The sequence below is a fragment of the Helianthus annuus genome, chromosome 5 (genome assembly GCF_002127325.2).
Source record: "Helianthus annuus cultivar XRQ/B chromosome 5, HanXRQr2.0-SUNRISE, whole genome shotgun sequence".
Taxonomy (NCBI): domain Eukaryota; kingdom Viridiplantae; phylum Streptophyta; class Magnoliopsida; order Asterales; family Asteraceae; genus Helianthus; species Helianthus annuus.
The window spans coordinates 122,131,094-122,147,614 of NC_035437.2; the positions used below are offsets into that span (position 1 = coordinate 122,131,094).

Here is a 16,521-nt window from a genome sequence, read left to right on the forward strand (position 1 = left end):
ATGATATAATCAATAAAACAAATGAAATTTTAAAAATTTACAAATTTTGTTCGTTTATGTGATTATGTGCAATTAAGTGTAAACTTGGATTATTTCTTATATACTAATTATTTATCTATAAAGTAGTTATCAGATGGAAAACGCTAATAACGAACCAATTAACGAGATTAATCAATCTGAACACCAATCAGGGGATCAATATATGACTAGGCAGGATATAGAAAATATCGTTGCTCAAGGAATCGCCAACACTATTCCAACAATGATTGCTCAAGGGATAGCCAATGCTATTCCAACAATCGTTGCTGTTGTTAAAAACCCAATAGAACCACAACAAATCGTTCCTAGCAAACGTATTTCTGAAGATAACTTCAGTAACAGCGTAAACGGAGGCGATAATCATGTTAATCATGACAATGAACCACAACAAGCGCCGCTCCCTAAGAAAATGAAAGCTGCAACGCCTGGTTGCACTTACAAAGAATTTCTTGCTTGTAAACCATCTGAGTTTGCAGGCAATGAAGGAGCGACTGCTGCACTACGTTGGTTAGAGAAAACTGAGGCAGTAATTGCCATAAGTAAATGTGCTCAGGATGATCAGGTCATGTATGCGTCAAATCTTTTCAAAGAAGGAGCGCTAGAATGGTGGTATACGGTGTTACAAGCAAAAGGAAGAAGGATGGCGTATGCTATGAACTGGGAAGAATTTAAGAGCTTGGTAGAAAGAAAATTCTGTCCTGAATATGAAAAGGAACAAATGACAAATAAGTTTCTAACCCACCGGATGGTGGATGTAGATTGTCGAAAGTATACTACGACATTCTTCGAGTATGCTCGAGTAGTACCAACCCTGGCTTCGCCAGAGCCGGTACTTATTTCTCGTTATATTTGGGGATTGATTGCTGAAATCCGTAATATCGTCAAGGCTGCGAAACCTCGCACAATTGATGATGCGGAAGATTTAGCCAATACTCTGACTGGCGAACTAGTACGGACAAGAGAAGAAAATAGAAGAAAGGAAGTAGCCCAAAAGATTACCCAAGTATTCCATTCAGGTAACCATAACAATTTCAATGAAGGAGGGAATGGGCAATCTTCCACTAGTCCATTTTGCAATTCTTGTAAAAGAAAGCATTTTGGAAGATGCACGGGATATTGCAATTTTTGCAAAATTCCAGGGCATCAGGAAGAAGACTGCAGGAGGAAGAGATCTTCAATCTGCTACAATTGTGGAGAAGCTGGACATCTTAGGCCAGATTGTCCAAAACTGAACAAACCATCTGACAATAAAGCCAAACCTGCAGAAGGAGCAAAGAGGAATGTAAGAGCCTTCCAACTGACTGCTCAGGAAGCAGAACTCATTCCAGATGTGATAGCCGTTACGTTCTAGGTTTACAACGGTTACACAAAAGTATTATTTGACTCTGGTACAAACCAAAGTTTTATAAATACTTCATTCTGTCAAGATCTTAACTTACCTTTAACCAGCATTAGACAAATCTTTACCGTCAAAACGGCAAGCAGAAATACCCTCATCCATTTTAGTAAATCTCGAGGACGAGATTTTCTTAAGGTGGGGAGGATGTAACAACTCTCACTAAAATCAATACTTAGGATGATAATAAGTCAATAAGAAAACCCTAATTAAGACACCCAAGTAATTCTGCATTAACCCTAAAATTTCTGAAACAATCAGAATCAGGATCAGGGCCCCTAAAACTCAAGGGGGGTAAACCCTAGTTGATGATTATCAACATAAATTCATTATTAAATTATGATTGGACCAAATTTTGACTCAGCCAGGCTAGTCCCATGCGTGGCCACCCTATGACCCCAGGTGTCCCCTTACGGACCGTAAAGGGTCAGGCTTACGGTCCGTAAGCATGTCCCAAAAATTAGTATAAATAGAGGACATTGGGACTTGATCTGGGAAGTTGAAAAGACGCTCAAACTTCTAATTGACGTCGAGTTATAGTAGAATCAGTTCAATAACACACACAGTTCATGAAGTGCTACCGCAATCAGGGTAATAACTCGATCGCTATTACGATTCATTTTCCGACCGATCAACATATCCAATGGATGTTTAAGTGCCGCCCACATTAGGGCTATACTTTGTCGTTCGTCGTTAATTCGATGGATGTTTAAGTATCGCACTTTGTCGTTCGTTGTGAGAATTTGATCTCGTGAGTTATCGTAAATGCTGAATTAGTTATTAATCCCGTTTGCATGTATTGTGAATTAAATTAGGTTAATCAAGGCTAATCAGTAGGCTTATACTCTGCTCGTTAAATCTGCAAGTGAGTCATTCTCTTTTTATCAAATGTTTTACAATACTCCAAATTATTTTCAAGAAGTTATAATTACAGGGACTAAGTCATGGATATCTTGATTTATTGGTTAGTGGGGTATTGTGCACATTACTAATTTTCTCTCAGTTAGGTTCATTGACCTACTTGGGATAATCACTGTTAGGTTCATTGACCTACAGGGATAATCATCACTATTTAGGTTCATTGATCTAATAGTGGTATGACCATCGTCACCATTGTGACATGTCACCATTGTGACATAGAGCCAGATAAATAAAAGATATAAACCATTGTAATCGCTCTTATGCTGTAATTAATAACTACGCATCATTTTATGTAAATAGAATGATTCACTCAGTATTTCCCCGCTGACAAAACCTTTTTCAAACATGTTTCAGGTAATCTGTTGTGAGCAAAGAAAAGTGCCATGAAGCACTACAAGCTTAGAAAAGTGGCTCAATGTAAATAAATAAAGAAACATGTTTTGTGAAATAAAGATTTCCCAGTGAAATCATTTTATTGTAAATTATTGGGTTTTATCCCTATATTATATAAAACGGGCAGTTTTAAATATTAAAAAGACTTCCGCTGTCGCCTAAATTAAATACCGCAGAATTTCTGTCCCGCGGCTCCTGAAACGGGTCAAACCGGGTCGGGGGCCGTGACAGTTGGGGTGCCAGCATTTGCTCCAGGTTAGGGTCAGCTGCAGTGGTTGCTAAAATATGGATATTAGCTATACCCCTATTGAGCATATCATGGGCATATGCATCAGTTTCTCTTTTTGTTGCGGCTAGTGCTCTCTGCTCTTGTAACCTTTTCATACGCTTTCTACGCTCGTGTGCTCCCCTATTGAACCATCCCCTCTTTTTCTGAGGAAATGGCTCTTCAGATTGAGCCTTAAATACAAATATTCCTTCTTCGGTATCAGCAGAGTACCCCGAGAGGGCAGGCTGAGAAGAGGCACCTTCGCTTCTAGGCAAACCAGACAATTGACGATACGCGTCAGATGGTCCTTGGTCGCTCATACTGTAAACTAACAAATAGTCAGATAACACATAACAAGAAAATACAATTATACAAGTATTCCCGTTATTTATTTCCTAACACTTTGAATTTTGATGTCAGTAGAACACTTCTGTGGCTGAATCAGTGGCATAGCTATGATACCACCTTCTGTCGCAACCCCCGATCCCTAATCCCCGGGAACGGGCGGCCGCGAGCCAGTTTCGGTGGTATCGCGTTATTTTCTAATTTGGCAGCAGAAATTTTCATCAGGACCGTAGTTAGGAAATATTTTATCCGAGTAAAATACCACATTTTCATAACTTTAAACACATGGGTAAAACCCAAGTTTTCAGTACATGCATTTCATAGGAATAAATCATATTCTTATTTAAGAAAAACATCTATTTCTTTTAGGTAACTTTATTGCCACTTTTCCAAGCCTTCAGTGTTGTCCAGCTGACTTCTAATTGGCTTTCACATTTTGTTACAGTATTGAGGGCACATCCGCAATTACATTTGTTTCCAAGATATAACAATTAACATCCGTGGTACTGTCATACTCAATCTGTCGAAATGTTACCACGGCAGTAACAAATTTTGTATACAAAACCCCAACATACCCACGATAATTGTATTCTTACAAATACTCAATAACTGTTTAATATATATTTAATTAAGTGAGGTTTTATAAAGACATTTAACAAAAAGAAGATTACTCACGTTGCTGTCTTAGGGTTTTTAGTAAGGATTTCTTGGGAATAATCTATAAATCACACAAATGCACGCGTGTTAGTATAATAACCCATTTTAACATTAGTAATACCCTACCCGAGACGGCATTCCAACGACTACGTCGGGCAGAACCATGACAGCCGTTACGGAACCCTAGATCAATCGAGCAGAGTATCTAATACGTATCCAGGGGTTATAATACTTACAACGGAGCAGAACCTCGTTATTTAGGGGGGTATAATACCCGTGTATAAAGCCTACTATTCAAAAATTGAGATTGAGAAAGAAACTTTGAACGAATTCGAATGAAATCCGATGGCCTGCTTATATAGTTGCCGAGTCTGGTCCTCTCGCGGCCCGCGTAACACAAGCACAGGGCCTACGCGGCCCGCGTTGACCCCAGGTCAAAGCGTAGCTGGGCTGGGTCAGCTTATAGACTCGCCGGGTGTTGGGCCACATGGCCGCACCGGGCTTTGCCACCTTTTGAGACTCTCGCGGCCCGCGTTAACTAACGGGGATCTTACGCGGCCCGCCTAAACTTAAAAATTAACGAAATCAGGTTTTAACCTTTATACCGCCCGCGTAAAGGTTGGGGTGGGTTCTACGCGGCCCGCCTCAACTTAAATTTTCTTGTTTTTAATTTATTTTTAATGCTATATTGTATTTCGAGCTCGGTTTTCACATACGGGTATTTCCGCCTCAAGCGCAATGCGTCCGTGAAGCTTCTGATGCGTCGGCCAACGACGCAAGGTCCGTATCTTTGTCCAATTTTTTTATATCTTATAAACATTTCTAACATGGGATCATGTGCATGCTCTTTATAAAAAGGTCCCTTATAAAAACTATATGTATGTTAACGGAGCAAATTTTAAACGATATAAAACATGTTATTTTTTAGTTAAAATTTTTTATATTAAACATCAAAACATAACATAATAAAAAACAAAAATAAAAAAAAACCAAACAACACATAATATTATATCTAAAACCATATCCTAATAGCCTCTCACTCCGAAACATGTTTGAAATCATGTCTCTCTTCATGACGGTAGTTGATGAGGGCCACCTCCTTCTGATCGTCCTCACCAAGGTCCGGCATTTCTGTCTCCACTTTCTTGAAATATCGATCAAATCTCTCACATTCCAACCGCAGCATACGGAACCTGGAGGATAGTGCATCAACGGTCCGTTTGTGTTCCGGACCACGTAGTTGGGCGAAATTCTGTTGAACACGGACCCAGAGCCCACCGTGTCCTCGAGGTGGAGGATCGATCATGGCCTGCTCCCATGCATCGCACAGAGCAATGTCTTCAACGTCAGTCTAGGAGGTGGCCATTGTCGGGTCGTTGACGGCGTCGGATTTTCTAGTGAAATGGCTGATTTTGTTTGAAAACGGCGGGTGTTTTGATTTTGATAAGTGATAAGTGAACGGGTTATATAGTGGGTAAATGCGTGCAACGGTAAAAGTTAAACGGCTTTTGAGTTTCCAATTTTTTTTCGGAAGCGTCGGGAAGCGTCGGTCAAGCATCGGGGGAGCCTCGGGTCAAGCCTCGGAAGCGTCGTCCAGGCCTCGGAAGCGTCGTCCAGGCCTCGGAAGCGTCGGGCAGGCCTCAGAAGCGTCGGCCAGGCCTCGGAAACGTACACATGGACGCATTAAAAAAATTATGGTTATCATGCGTCGGTGACTGACGCAAATTCGTAACGGAACGGACGCTTCAACACGTGTCGCTTGAAAAGGAACGGACGCTTCAACGTGACAGGCGGACGCTTCCGATGCTGGGAGGACCTTCCAAGGACACAGGAAGGTGACAATTTTGCAAATGCACTTGGTCAAGAGACATTTTGGTAATTTTCCCTAATTTAAAATATATTAAGGTGTCGGAAAAATTACGAGGGTGTCGGTTTTGGGTTGTTATAGTATGCATGAATGAACGATTCTTGCATTTGCTACATTGGAAAGGAGTTCTTACAACAAGTTACGATCGAGAATGTAATGTGACATTTTCAAAAGATGAAACCTCGTAGGGAATAACTGTAGGTATGTTTTTTTATTCGTAAAAACCATCTTATTTATGTTACGTGTTTTTAAATTTATCATGACCATGTTTTTTTCACTATTGTATCTTATTTATATTATGTGATGAATCTTACCCGACCCGGACCGTCGAACCAACCCTTATTTTTTTTATGTCCGGGCATATGATATTGTAACATTTAAAAAAGTGAACCCCTTGAAATAAATTCCTGGATCCGCCACTGAAAGAGGGATTCCACAATAGTTAATCTGGTATCAATGTAACACAATACCAGTACACAAAATGAGTTTATAACATATGCCAAAAAAATGTACATATATAACTATAATTATCTTATCCGCATGAAAGAAATTATGATTGTTAATTAATTAGTACACGTGTGTATCTTATCTATGCCATCATATAAACTAAACCCAAAACCGAGTTGTGAATAGTAATGTACAAGTCGTCGAAGCACAAACGTCCATCCCATCAAAGCTACCTCATGGCTTAGTTTTTTATATATAAAGTGACGTCCTTTACGTACCTTTTCTATTTTAATGCTATAATATAATGCGTTATAAAACTCTGAATACATCGTCATGACATTCTTAAATTTATATATGTTTATTGAATGGATCAAATATAATAGACTATTTTGTCCTTTACTGTGACGAGTCAATTGATATCGTACAAAAAAAACCATTACCGAAATTCGTTGTTACGATTTTCTCATGTGAAATGATGTTCTATTCGCAATAGAGTATCTTTTGGTATCAATATTGTATAGTATAGCTAAGGTAAGTTATCAAGCATCAATTCTTGGATACGATAGCTTCTAATACTAGGTTTATATATCAATATGTAATCTATGTAGTAGAGATGGTTTAAACTAAGAAATTGGACACGAATAATAAGAATGCCACTGAAGATTTTAAGGTGAAATCAAGGGTTAAGAGAATATAACCATCCAGAATTGAATTATCGCTATATAATTGATATAGGCGAATGATATTGTCTATGGAACTATTTCAAGAACTAATTTGATAATAGTGCACAAAGTGCTAAGATGGATTAATACCGACTAAGTTTAATCCTATCAAACTAGGGATGAAAGTTATAGACACACCTCAAGACCTAGATGGGTAAAGCTTAGAATTGCTATGGATTCTTATGGATTAGGGTTTCTAGATTTGGTTCGAGGTCGATCTACAAACATAGCGACTTACGAACAAATCAAGATCGATCAAATAGAAAACCCTAATTAATTTCCAAATTGTTTTATTCAAATCCTTCCTGTAGGTAGCTTACACGTTTTACCAATTATGTTGTTTAGTTGTCTATTACCGATTAAGGTTTCAAGCCCTAAGTTAATGGACGCGAATATAACCTAGAGATGGGAGATATCAAATCTAACATGCATAACCTCATAGAAAGATCAATCCAACCACAAGACAAAACATCACACTCAATACATAACATGTACTTATACTCATCAAAAGGTTAAATCCATAGAAAACTTACTAAAATCGTACTACATAAACAAATCAAACACAAAAACATCAAATAGTTAAACGGATCATCGCATCTAAACAATTATAAAGATGTTTAGCCGAACATGATGAAAAAAAACATAACCAATACCAAAATCATCATCAAATATAAGTTTAGGGATGAGAAAACAATAAAGGTAGAACCCAAGAGATCAACTTTTGCTTCCCACGAGGTCAGATCTAGATCTTCAATCTTGTCGTCTTTTTGCTTGTTCTTCCTCCAAACAGCTGCCAAGTAACCTTTTCAATCGTCTTTAGTCGTCAAAAGCCTCCTTTTAGGGTTTTTAGCGTCCAATTATATATAGGAAGCTTAGGGTTTCGACATGCGTACGGATTGTACGCTCATTAACAGCTTATGGGTCATACCCTATTTAATCGAGTCCCACTCAGGGTTTTTTGTTCTCTTTTGTCGGTAGCTAGGTATGTGTGGTACCTTCTAACTTGCATAGGACTCGTACCCTATTCCATCTTCTTATTCTTCTTCATTTTTCCTTCTGAGATGCTTTATTTCGTCTAAATCTCCTCCTTTTCATCAGAACCTGCAAATCATCAATACTTTGTTATTTATTATCTATCCTTATCAGATGAGATAAAACATACACAAATACGGGTACTTTTATATATAAAACATGTGTCATTTGGAACACATAAGCTTTCAATCCACGACTTTATTTTTTAGGTTACATGAAACAACTTATGTGTAATGAAACCATGGTAAACATATTTTTTTTCTTAATTGTGAACAATACCGAGTATCGGTACCGTAACGAAACAAGTTGTGTTCAGAATAATGTGTGTATTTTTTTGTAAACGCATCACCGTCTCTGTCGCAACGCTTGAAGACGATAACTATTTAGTTCATATGTGATTTAACTATGTTTTCAAAGTGTACGTAGCCATCAAGATTTGACATTTTCGTTCAAGGATAATAGGCAATTGGGTACATTATTATGTACACTAGGTTTTTTCCCGTCGCGCGTTGCGACAAAACAGAGCAAATGATAATGTAAAACAAACGTTATTTGAAAATGTAGCATGTTGTTTAGAAAGTCAAACCGTTAGAATCAGTTCAGTTTATCATCGTATCATTTTACGATACCAAATAAATACTTTAGTTATTAAAGAAATAACAAATTAATTGATAAAGTAAAGATGATTTAAAAAAAAAAAAGAAAAAATAATTATTAAAAACAAAAATAAATGATAAAGAAATATATGGTTTTAGAAAATGAAAATACGTTAAAAGTAAAAAGTAAATAGGAAAAAAATGAAAATAGGTTAAAAGTAAAAAGTAAAAAGTAAATATTAAAAATAATATGTTAATATAATAAAATATTAAAAAAGTAGATATTATTTTAAATTTAAAATTACTATTCATGTTACTTCGTAAACTATATATATATAATATATAATATAATAATAATATAATTCTAGCAAAAAAAAAATAGATGTAACGCAAACTTAACGTGTGTTTGGGTTACGGTTAGATGCCACATGTACATGAGGAATGGTACATGCATCGTCTAAACTCGGTACAAAACAGAAAGAGACTTTGGTGAATGATTTTGATGCTAGACATGTCGTTTAGACTATTTGGTGTGGGAGGGCTTGAAGAGGGGACATTAAGCGTCATTTGAGAGTTACATCAACAAGAGGACGTGGTAAAAAAAACATGAGGTCTGAGAGGCATGAAAGTGGGTGTTTAAAAAAAACCATCAATCACAATCAACCAGGTCACCACCCTCATGATCATGCCCTCGATGCTCATGGGAATTCCTCTGCCCTTGTCACCACGCCATTGGAAGTTGGCAGGGGTGGTGTGCCGGCATTGAGGAAGCCCCACGCCACCCCTTTCACGTTCGTTTAAACATCGTTTTTAGGATAAATATTCAAGTACAATAGTCGAATGAAAGAAAATGAAATTCATTTAACTTATCATTGTTCTATATTTTTCTATAATTCGAACATACATAGACATACACATTAACTCCTTAACTTCATTTCTTTGTGCCTTTCTTATTAGTTAACATAAATTCTAAAATGTTTATTCAACGAAAAAGCAACGGGTTCTATTACAAACGTATTTTTAAAGTGACTAATCTAAATTCTTCGACGGTTTAGTCTTTAGATATCCTTTAGCTATAACCCCATCACCCCCTTTCGGGTAAAACCCGCCCGGAGCCTTTTCGTCCCCGGTTCCATAGACTATTCGTAGTATTTCTTGTGGTGTTCGACCATATGCCAATGAATCTTGATCACCGGCTAACACGTTCCCTTGTGTCTTCTTTTCAGGCCCGAGCTGGATTGGTACGTCAAGCCCTTCATCCTTTACCCCGTCCTTGCCCAACTTATCTCGTAGTTGTGATATCTTTTGTGTGAATTCGCCTACAGTCATCTTGTATGGACTCACTTTTTCATCTGCCTGCTCGTAAAGGAGGCTCCTAATGACCGCATCTTGACCCGATTCCACTCCTAATAAGCCCGCTACAAGCTGATCAAAATTGAATACATAGGGTGAGCAGAAAAAAGTGAATACCCAAAACATAATCGAAATAACTGAAAAGACTAAACTAATCAAGAAACCGATAATTCACTTATGATTTTTTTAGGGTTAACTTTGTAAAATAGTAACCAAGTTTCAAGAGTGTTCTAATTAGGTCACTCATAGTTTTTTTTGTTCCAATTAGGTCATTCAAGTTTCATTTAATGTTTCAACCCTAGATATTTTACCTAAATAGAAGGTCATCTATCCTACATGGCATTTATTTAGGTTTTTTTATTTAAAAAATTTGTTGACATGGCACGTAAATGCCAAATGGATTAGAAAAAAATGCGAAATAGGTTTAATTTTTTTTTTAAAATTGTAGAAAAGATAAAAAATACGAAAAAAATTAAAAAATGTGATTTTTTTTTCAAAATATCTAAAAAGTTATAAATGAAGATAAACAACTAACGATAAAATTTCAACGATTTGTAATATTTGATCCTTTTGGGTTTTGATTTTGTTTTGATTTATTATATTTCTTTTTTTTATTCCATGTCATCATGTTTTTTTTTAAAGTTAAATAAATGGCATGTAGGACTATGACCTGCTATTTGGGTAAAATCTCTAGCATTAAAACACCAAAATAAAGTAGAATGATCTAATTGGAACAATAAATTTTATTAGTGATCTAATTGGAACACTCCTAAAACTTTATTACTCTTCTATGACATATTCCCATTTTTTATGACTGACTTTTATGGTTCAGTTATCATTATACATTTATAAATAATTGGAATAACCGAACCAAACCGATATTAAAACCAATCTTCATAAATAATATGTCACAAACTTTGTTACTTTTTATAGATAGCAAATGTATTATTAATATTTTATATAATTCAAGATGTACTTAAGTTTTTTCTATTGAATTTTAGATTGAATCTGTATGGCTGAACCCCCCTCCTTCGCACCTCTTAAGGGTTCGCCAAACCAAACCTGCCCATACTCACCCTAACGTATAGAATAGTTAATATTCGATAAAATATTATGTGTTACTAATCAACTATTTATACGGAGTAAGTACCTTTCTCGAGACAGGGCTTTCAAGTTTCGGATTTGCTCCGACGTAGCCAGTGAGGCCAACGTAAGGGATAACATAGCATGAAATAAGATAGTTGAGGTCATTAGCATAAGGATCGAAGGGTGGAGACAAAGGTTTCCCAACTGCAGCATTCATAACAGTCCCAAATGATTGTGCACTAAGATTCAACAATGGCCTTGGAAATCCTTTTACAATCTTCTTAATAGCCCTTAATTATTTATTATCAACAAATAATAAAATAAAACATCAATTTAATTCAATATTATTATTATATAACTAGTTTAAAATATTAAGGAGGGTATGTATGTGACCAAACCTTAAGTGACCAACTTCTTGATAAGCGAATTGAGTGATTACGTCTTTGATAAGAAGGCTAAGATTGGCCTGTTTTGCGCCGATGGGTCGTGGGCCGCCGGCAGCTAGACGGGGTTCTACGCTATCCAAACCCTTACCCGTGGATCCAAATAGGAAGTATTCGGCTTCAAAATACTCAAGATTTAAAGGGAACTCTAAAAGATCCATGTCGGTTTTAGATAGGTTGGCAGTCGAGTTCACCATGGTGGAGGAGAAGAGGAGGAAGGTGATGGCGGCGGTGGCGAAGATGGTAGTGATGGAGGAGGATGGTGGTGATTGAAAGAAAAGGTTAAAGGTCTTCATTTTTGAGCTTAGTATTATGGTTTGAGTTTCCTGTGTATTAGTTGCATTCTTTTTATAGCCATTTAGGCAGGGAAAGTGACAAAGAGTGTGAACATGACATGTGGAAATTAGTTTTGGACCAATGAGTGGTATTATATTATTTATTTTTGATGTTTAGAGTTAAAATAATATATTTGAATTCCTAACAACTAGTAAAATAACCTGTGTGTTGCGGCGGTATGTTACGTTGTAAATTAAACTTGAGTAAAACCATCAAGATATAGATAAAAACACATGTGACAGTATATTGGTAAATTACGAAAAAGTTACGTTATAAATTAAACTCAAGTAAAACCAAAGATGTGTAGATAAAAACACATGCGACTGTATATTCTCCAAAAACAAAAAAAGTTACGTCATGAATTAAACTCGAGTAAAGCCGTGGCCTATCCAAGTATATTACAATTGATATATAAATTAAATAAAAAGAACCAGATAAAACTATAACTATTCTAAAACTAAAAGAAGTATAGAATAAATAAAACACAAGTTATTTAACATATCTAATAAAACACATCAGAAAAAAGTATTTGAGTATAAAATTTGTAACTATTTATATTTCCTATTTTGTTTATAAAAATAAAATAAGAAATGTCTAAATTTCAAGTGGCTAAATTGAGAAAAGAAAAACTTTTGGTTGCCAAAACAACAGGCAAACAAACTTATTGTAGCTACCATGATGTAATTTAATATATACTAGTTGGTTACCACATGCGCTCCGCGACGGGTTTGAAACACATAAAAAAAGCAAATTGTGAACGTGACGATAAAAAAATCACGGGTGACGGTATATTTGAAGGTCATGGAAAATTTATGTTATATTGTATACGAAAGTCAAGTTAGTCGAACAAACTTTACACTAAAACACATATAAATTAGACAAACAAGTCGACCATGCATTACAACGGGCCGGTTTATACGTTGATAAAAAAACATGTTGCAATGTGTATTTAGAGATGAGCGTCAGACAATTTAAAAAACAAATGGTTCAAATAATGTTTAAAACAACCGCTTGGTTTAAAAACACTTTTACGGAAATTCTCGTCGAAATGTAGATAAAAATAACTCACTTAACAGAAAACTCGTTAAAAACTCAAAAAGACAATCTTATTAAAGTTAAAGTTAAAGTGAGGTTGTAATATAAATCGTTAAAGAAAAAGAAAAAAAAACTAAAAAAACATAAAGATGAAGGGGTGCAAATGAAAACTATCCACTAAAAACAAAAGAAAATATAGAAACTTTGTGGCCAAAACAAAAAAATTCCAAAATTACTTGTAGTTAAGGAGTTGTAAAATTATATATATAATAATTATAACGACAATAAACGTAGTCTAAAATTCAGATTATCTAATTAGCATGTCTAATCACCATCATTACAAGCCCATTTTTTCTTCTAATAATAAACGAGTTAAATGCCATTTTAGTCCCTGTGGTTTAGGCCATTTTCCCAGTTTAGTCCAAAGGTTTATTTTTAACCTGTGGGTCCAAAAAGGTTTCACAGTTGACATTTTAGTCCACTGGGTTAACTTCATCCATTTTTTCTGTTAACGAGAAGGCCAATTCGGTAATTTTGTTAACTAAAAGGGCAATTCAGCCATATAAAATGACCGAATTGGTCTTCTCGTTAACAGAAAAGATGGGTGGAGTTAACTTAGTGGACTAAAATGGCAACGGTGAAACCTTTTTGGACCCACATGTTAAAAATGAAACCTTTGGACTAAACTGGCAAAATGACCTAAACCGCAGGGACTAAAATGGCATTTAACTCAACAATAAACCATTACAAACCATTTCAAACCTTTACCTCGTTATCCACCTCATCACTTACTTTTCATTTTATTTAAACTATATCTAATTTATATAATCTATTTTTATAATATTTAATTAATAATTATATGAGTTAGTTACATAGTTAGTCCGTGTGGTTTGCCCAAAGTAACACACTTAGGTACTAATAGTTTAAAATCACATTCTGTGGTATTAACTTTTCATTTTATAACGTTTGGAGGTATTAATGTTATTTGTAGGTTTAAAATCACATTATATTAGTACCTAAGTATGTTATTTTGTGCAAAACACAGGGACTAACTATGTTAATACCCTAGAAGTTAATACATCCAAACGTTAAAAAATGAAAAGTTAATACCCTAGAAGGTGATTTTAAACTATTAGTACCTAAGTATGTTATTTTGTACAAACCACAGGGACTAACTATGTAATTAACTCTAATTATATTTTTTATTATTAAATAAATATAAAAAATAAAACTCGTAATACTATAATTAACTAATTATTTATTCTTATTTTTTTCGTTATCTAGTATTTTTATTTAAGTATAAGTTCAAATAAGATAGGAAAAAATATTTAATTCTTACAACAACTCTTTTTCTAACGGTTACTATCGCAACGGTTCAGAGGTTGATGATTAGATTTAATTATCTAATGTGTTTAGATTTAATTGTACGGCTTGTGTAATGTTTTTAATTTTAATAAATTTGTTTTTTTAGTTTATATTATTTCTAGGGATGGCAAAAAAGCCCAAGCCCGACGGGTATACTCGAAACCCGAAACATACGGGCCGGGTATACCCGAAGCCCAATGGGTATGGGCCAGGTACGGGCTTAAAAAAAGAAAAAAATCGGGTACGGGTATGGGATTTAGTGATACCCGCCCGATACCCGGCCCATTTACCCGAATAATACCCGAATGTATCATATTATATATTTCCATATATATAAACGTAGTACATGTATTGATTACCTTCCCTATAGTCATATGTGGATATGTATTTGGTAGGTGCTTAGTGAACAAATAACATATTTTTAACAATGTGTATCGGATATGGAAGCTATCACCCTTTATTATGTGGTTGTTTATGAAATTTGGTGGTCATGATACAATTACTTAATTAAGTAATGGTTTTCATTTAGTTTGGTATATGTGGTCTGAATATGATATGTAAGTTATTAATCATATTTTCATTTGTTATAGTCATTAAAATAGTAAATTATATAAACGTTAAAGTAAAAATTGAACATTTGTCCCAACGGGTATTTTTATGAAATTAACGGATATACCCGATACCCGCGGGTATGCCCGATACCCGACAGGTAATTACCCGACAAATTCCCGACGGGTAACGGGTCGGGTATGGGACAAAGAATTACAACTGGGTACGGGCCTGGGATTACCAATACCCTGCCCAAGCCCGGTCCATTGCCATTCCTAATTATTTCTATTTTATATATTTGTTTTTTTTAAGAGTTGATTACATAGCTAGTCCCTATGGTTTGCACAAAATAATATATTTAGGTACTAATAGTTTAAAATCACCTTCTAGGGTATTAACTTTTCATTTTGTAACGTTTGGAGGTATTAACTTCTAGAGTGTTAACATAGTTAGTCCCTGTGGTTTGCACAAAATAACATACTTAGATACTAATAGAATGTGATTTTAAACCTACAAATAACGTTAATACCTCCAAACGTTACAAAATGAAAAGTTAATACCCTATAATGTGATTTTAAACTATTAGTATCTAAATATGTTACTTTGTGTAAACCACAGAGACTAACTATGTAATTAACTCATTTTTTTTAATTTATGTTATTTTAGGTTTTCTTTTACTAAAAGTAAACATTTTAAGTTTTTTTTAATTGATTTTTTTTATTTAATACAAAACACCACCCATGGACCCACCCAACACTCCCTTCACCTCGTCCGCTTGAGCGAACCAACACATTCCAAACTATCCTAGTCATCCTCCTCTAAGAAGGAGGTCCGATGATGTTGTGGTTTGCCAATTGGACCGCTGTGGCAAAACATAGGATGTGAAAGAGGGTTAGACACCACATCAAGGGTGGTGAAAGGGGGAAGGGCCTTGTGCAGGCTATGGGTATCTTTGGCAAAAGTAGTTGCTGGCTAGTGGTTGGAAGCTGGTAGCTGGTGACTGAAAGCTGGTAGTTGTAGCTGTAGCTTTTTAGATATATTTGGTGTTTGGCAGAGTAGTTAGAGCTTTTAATAAAATGTTTAAAATGACCAAATTGGACATAACTAAAAAATTAAAAAGTCTGTGCATTAAAAAGTTCATTATCTTTAGAGTTTAAAATAGTAATTTTTTCCCTAAAAGCTTGTAGCTCCTTCTAAACGCTACTAGTAGGAGCATTCAACCAGAAGCTTCAAGCTTCTAACTTAAAAGCTTCAAGCTCCTTCAACCAAACAAGACTTTTTATTGAGTAGGAGTTTTTTCTTAAAAGCTAGAAGCTCATAAAATATCCATGCCAAACATACCCTGTCGTGAAAGGGGAAGAGTTGGTGGACCCCAAGCCTATCATCAACAAATCAGATTATACCTTCGAAATTTTTTTTTTAATTTATTTAACTAAAGTATTTTTTAATGGGTGGTGTATGGTGAAAATTTTTGAAACCATTATGTACAAAGGTGAAAATAGTGACTAAGTGAGTGAGGGCTTATGACTACGTGGGCGCTGATATAACATCAACTTTATGATGTGGTTGTGAAAAAATGTGAAACAGTAACACATAGCCTTAGGAAAATAGTTTTAAATAAAAGATGATGAAGAAGATAAACTAGTGAACTGAGTAAATAAAATAATTAAT

General features: G+C 35.3%; 1 protein-coding gene across 1 annotated transcript; it reads right to left on the reverse strand.

The window, feature by feature from the left end:
* Positions 1 to 9,543: 9,543 nt before the first annotated feature.
* On the reverse strand, positions 9,544 to 11,899 carry LOC110886315 (desiccation-related protein PCC13-62). The gene is made up of 3 exons (XM_022134100.2): positions 11,521 to 11,899; positions 11,187 to 11,412; positions 9,544 to 10,108 (listed from the first exon to the last, which is right to left on the reverse strand). Exons 1-3 carry the CDS (start codon positions 11,859 to 11,861, stop codon positions 9,713 to 9,715), a joined length of 963 nt encoding a protein of 320 aa, XP_021989792.1. The 5' UTR covers positions 11,862 to 11,899; the 3' UTR covers positions 9,544 to 9,712.
* Between the last annotated feature and the right edge of the window lie 4,622 nt (positions 11,900 to 16,521).